At 45.9% G+C, this 5000-nt stretch overlaps 1 protein-coding gene across 1 annotated transcript in view; it reads left to right on the forward strand.

The window, feature by feature from the left end:
- Window positions 1–5000, forward strand: part of mcf2b (MCF.2 cell line derived transforming sequence b) — a 17599-nt gene that overhangs the window by 8927 nt on the left and 3672 nt on the right. Inside the window, exons 3-13 of the mRNA XM_072659532.1 lie at window positions 3–45; window positions 129–195; window positions 286–401; window positions 499–568; window positions 922–1014; window positions 1130–1222; window positions 1362–1487; window positions 1912–2115; window positions 2492–2584; window positions 3016–3094; window positions 3668–3719. Of these exons, the coding sequence (XP_072515633.1) occupies window positions 3–45; window positions 129–195; window positions 286–401; window positions 499–568; window positions 922–1014; window positions 1130–1222; window positions 1362–1487; window positions 1912–2115; window positions 2492–2584; window positions 3016–3094; window positions 3668–3719 (1036 nt within the window). The remainder of the gene's footprint in view (window positions 1–2; window positions 46–128; window positions 196–285; window positions 402–498; window positions 569–921; window positions 1015–1129; window positions 1223–1361; window positions 1488–1911; window positions 2116–2491; window positions 2585–3015; window positions 3095–3667; window positions 3720–5000) is intronic.

Genomic DNA, 5000 nt, shown 5'->3' on the forward strand with positions numbered 1-5000 from the left:
GTCATATGAAGCTGATGGAGTGGAAAATTCTGCCCAGCAAAAAAGGTCTGAATACACACACACACACACTTTTGTCTGCCCTCTCTCTCTCTGCCTGCTGGCTCATCTGCTCTGCCTCTCTCCTGCAGGCATGTGGTGAAGGAGTTGGTGGAGACGGAGAGGGTGTATGTGGAGGAGCTGCTGTCTGTGTTACTGGTAAGAAATGTCAAACACACTGTGTAAACACACTGCTGATAAAACACACATCCAGATGTGTGTGTGTGTGTGTCTGTGTGCTTATTTCAGGGGTACAGGGCTGAGATGGATAACCCCGCCCTTTCCCACATTCTGCCCCCCGAGCTGCACAACAAGAAGGAGGTTTTATTTGGGAACCTACCAGAGATTTACAAATTCCACAGCAGGTACACACACACACATAGCTACATAGACACACACACATTGTGACATACACTCACACAGATACACACAGTCTAAGCTCATGCTCTGTGTGATGTTTAGGGTGTTTGTTCAGGACCTGGAGAACTGCCTGGAGACTCCAGAGAGAGTGGGAGCGAGATTCCTGGAGAGAGTGAGTCCGAACCCCCGCTGACCTCTCTGTACACTGAGACCAGTCTGAGGCCGTATTCACACTGGGTATAACGGGGAGTTTGTAATATTAGTGTGTGAACTGATTGGCCAGTTGGGTTGGAGTACTGTATTGTTGCGCTGTAAAACTACATGCACTGCAAATTCATACTGGATTACATTCACAGTTATTACTGCAGGTTTATACGAACTCACAAATCCCTGTCAGCAATCACTGATATTACAGAACCCCCCCAAGGAGAGGGAATCCAGCTCCAGCAGGTATTTAGATTAGATGGATCTGTCTCTCCTGAGTGCGTGGGCTGTGTGGATTAAAGGTCTTTGCTGCTTTTGCAGAAGGAGAATTTCCAGGTGTATGAGCGGTACTGCCAGAACAAGCCCCGGTCTGAAGCGCTGTGGAGGCAGTGTTCAGATTCACTCTTCTTCCAGGTGCAGCCACTCATCTGCTGCTTCATTTGAACTGCTTGTTAAAGACTTGTTAAAGCATTATTGTTCAATTAATATCTAGAACTCAACATGCTGTGGTTCTCCTCCGTTTGTGTAGGAGTGTAAGAGAAAACTGGAGCACAAACTGGGCCTGGATTCATATTTGCTCAAACCTGTTCAGCGTCTGACCAAGTATCAGCTCCTGCTGAAGGTACTACACCTACGATATCTAGAACCAAGACATAATTTTTCCTTTAACATCACTGTTTAAGAACCTCATTGCTCTGAGCAAGGTTTTCCTCCCTGTGCTGAGATCTGACAGTGTTTTGTGTGTGTTTGTGTGTTTTCAGGAGCTGCTTAAACACAGCACAGACTCTCCGAATGTAGCTGAACTACAGGGGGCGCTAAACGCCATGCTGGACCTCCTCAAGTCTGTCAACGACTCCATGCACCAGATTGCCATCACTGGCTATGAGGTTAGTCTATGGCACTTTAGCCCCCACCCACTCTACAGCAGTCATCCATTCAGATTACAGAAGATTAGCCCCACCCATTCATGCTGAAGTTATTAGAAGTGTTTCAGTCCTGTTTTTTGAATGATCCTTAATAAAGGACAACCAATCAGAACAGCTCATTTCCAGATACACTACATGGACAAAAATATTGAGACACCTGCTCATTCATTGTTTCATTAATCTACTAGATTTTGGAGGAGCATTGCAGTGAGGATTTGATTGCATTCAGCCACAAGAGTGTTAGTAAGGTCAGAATATTAGAGGATATGTAGGATCTGAGCTCTTTAAACTATAAATGATCAGATTGATGCTGTTTATGATGAAAAGCTATGATGAAAGCTGTTTAGTATGTTTAGAATAGGTTGAGTGTTTGTGTGTGCTTCAGGGCGAGCTCAGTGACCTGGGCCGGGTGCTGATGCAGGGCTCCTTCAGTGTGTGGATGCGGAAGGGTGTGATGCGCGTAAAGGACATTGCACGCTTCAAACCGATGCAGAGGCACCTGTTCCTGCACGAGAGAGCACTGCTGTTCTGCAAGAGGAGGGAGGAGAACGGAGACCATGCGTCCTACAGCTTCAAACACTGCCTGAGGGTCAGCACACACACACACACACACAGTGTCAGGAGTGGACAGTCTGAGTAAAACCAGAACTCCCCTAGCAAAGGTCGCAAATCCAGGTCCAGAACATAAAATTCCACCCATGCCTGGATGGCAGGAACATCTAGGCAGTTAGAAAAAAATCCTGAGGTAGATATCTGTGTTCTCGACCTGGGTTTGCCATCACTGTCCTGTTGCCCCTTTAGAACCATGGAATGTAGAACCCTATATCTTCAGACCATTCATTGGACTGTTATGTAGATCGTGGATGGAAGTAATACAGTAGCCGTGATGGTGATCCAGTGCGGACGGACTGTAATAAACCCTGTGACAGCTCAGCTCTGATCGGATTGCATGCTTTTCTCCACAGATGAGCGCTGTGGGAATAACGGAGAACATTAAAGGCGATGTGAAGAAGTTTGAGATCTGGTACAGCGGGCGGGAGGAGGTGTATGTGGTGCAGGTGAGCAGCTGAATACTTTAGAGCAGAGGTTACAGAGCGCCACTCTCCACTGTGGAACTAATAAACTCCCCACCTTTCCTGACCTTGGGCTTAAACCCAGAGGACCTTTAAAACCTTCTAAAGACCTTTCTGTACAGATTTTCCTGTTAAGCTGCTGAAGCTCAGCTTGCGCAGGGACTGTCTGACCAGTAAACCCTCCGGGGGTCACTAAAAACAGATCAGGAAACAACCTTCACGTCACCTTTCTCAGGGACATTCACACACTCAGCTGATCAGACCACCTGCAGCGGAACTGATCCCTCACTGCTCTCACATTAGCCTTAGTACTGTGCTCAGTCTGACGTTGGTTCTGTGCTGAGCCTTATGGTGGCACTGTGCTCAGGCTGGTAGTCCCACCGTGCTCAGCGCTGTGCTGTGCTGTTTCTCCCCAGGCTCCTACGGTGGAGGTGAAGCTGGCATGGCTCAGTGAGATCAGAAAAATCCTCACCAGCCAGCAGAAGAACCTTCCAGGTACGGTTCCAGGTAGTGTTTGCAATGTTTAAAGGGCCCATATCACAGAAACCTCACTGTTCTGAATGAAAGTGTGATGTAATACAGGGAGTAAACAGCAGCTTAGTTTCCACTAAAATCTTTTTTTACAACAAATGTGTCAACCCACTTGTTTCCGACCAGCTACTGTAGAAAGCCCATCTGTGTCTGCTGTGATATTCCTCGTTAATAATCTGATGTTTCTGATCCAAGCTCTGCTGTAGATATCATCAACACTATGTTACACAGAGCCCCCTCAGACAACATGTAAGTCAACACCTGTTTGTGTTTGTTGTGCTGGAGAACACACACCTGCTTAGAACCCACAGGTTGATTGTTAATGTTTTTGGTACCTAAACCTACATAGACAAGATTATTAAAGAGGCCCATTAAGGAGAAAATAATGAAATACAGGACAAACACAGGATATGGGCCCTTTAATTACATACACAGGTTACATACATACAGGAGGTGTGGAGGTGGTATTTGATGATATCTAGTCTCTCTCTGGTATCTCTCTCTCTCTCTCTCTCTCTCTCTCTCTCTCTCTCTCAGAGAACCGTCACTCCAGTGTGGATCAGCCTCAGTCTCCTCCTTTAGCCGACAGGTGAAGCTCAGTACAACTGAGCCTTCCTCCTCTTTCTCCTCTTCCTCCTCTTCCTCCTCTTCCCTCCAGTGTTCAGACTCCTCCATGCTAATCACATCAGCACGCTGAGCATTGTAGGAGCTCCTCCTCTTCTGCACTGATCACTCAGCGATCTTCCCTTAATCTCACACTGGTCCATCAACCAGCCAGAACCCACATATTAACCAGTGCAGCTCTATGTCCAAACTACATACACTATATGTCCAAATGTTTGTGGACACCCCTTCTAATAAATGCATTCAACTAGTTTAGATTGCCAGGCGTGGGCTAGAGTGGTATAAAGCCCCCCAGCATTGAGCTGTGGAGCAGTGGAAGAACTGTGTTCTCTGGAATGATGGTGGAGGAGCTCCATCCAGTACTTTTGGAATAAGGTGGGGAGTTGTGGATGAGTTGGGGTGGTAATTATCCAACATCCTGACCTCACTAATGCTTTTGTCGCTAAATGCAACCAAATCCTCAGCAAAATCTAGTAGAAAGTCTTCTTCTCTGGACAGCAGAGACAGTTACTCCAACAGAAGCAGGATCAGCTCTTTAATACCCTTGATTTCAGAAGAAACACTGAATCCATATGTCCATATAGTGTATATAGTGTATGATGTGGACCTAAGCTTTTTAAGCGTATTTACTGAATGAATGCTGCTGCTTAATTCCTGATTGATGAATTGATGGTGTGGAGTAATAGAGCATGGGGTCAGTGTGGGTCGAGGATTCTGACACTCATTCGGTACAAATTGATGCCAAGTGCCTAAAACAGACTGTGCAGACCACAGCATACGTCGTAGCCAGCATGTAGGAAACTCCTCCTATGTCACACAGCAGCATGTGGTTTGGTGATCGACTCCAAGCCTCAGCTAAAGTAACTCTTTTAGCTGATCTCAGGATAGATCTCAGAGAATGTCAGTGTCTAATGGACTGGGTTTGGGGGAGGTTCTGTATCAGTTCAGCCAGTGCAGATACTTAAGCAGAAAAAACGGATCATTAAGTAACACAACTATAAAGTAAAATCGGTGACAGTCCAGTGTTGGTTATCAATGTTAGCCTAGCATCTTCTGTTGTAAACTAATGCTAGCTACTGAATTATGCAGAGGGAGATTTAAAAAAATTTGTAAAGTTTCCATTTAAGAGATTTACAGAAGAACGGGTCTACTGGTTCTGGCTGTGTTGAATCAGAGTGTTCCCCCAGTCCTGTATCACAGTTCCTGCTTGTGATGGTGGTGTGTGTGTAATGTTGTATTTCTGTCC

The sequence above is a fragment of the Salminus brasiliensis genome, chromosome 16 (genome assembly GCF_030463535.1).
Source record: "Salminus brasiliensis chromosome 16, fSalBra1.hap2, whole genome shotgun sequence".
Classification (NCBI taxonomy): Eukaryota; Metazoa; Chordata; class Actinopteri; order Characiformes; family Bryconidae; genus Salminus; species Salminus brasiliensis.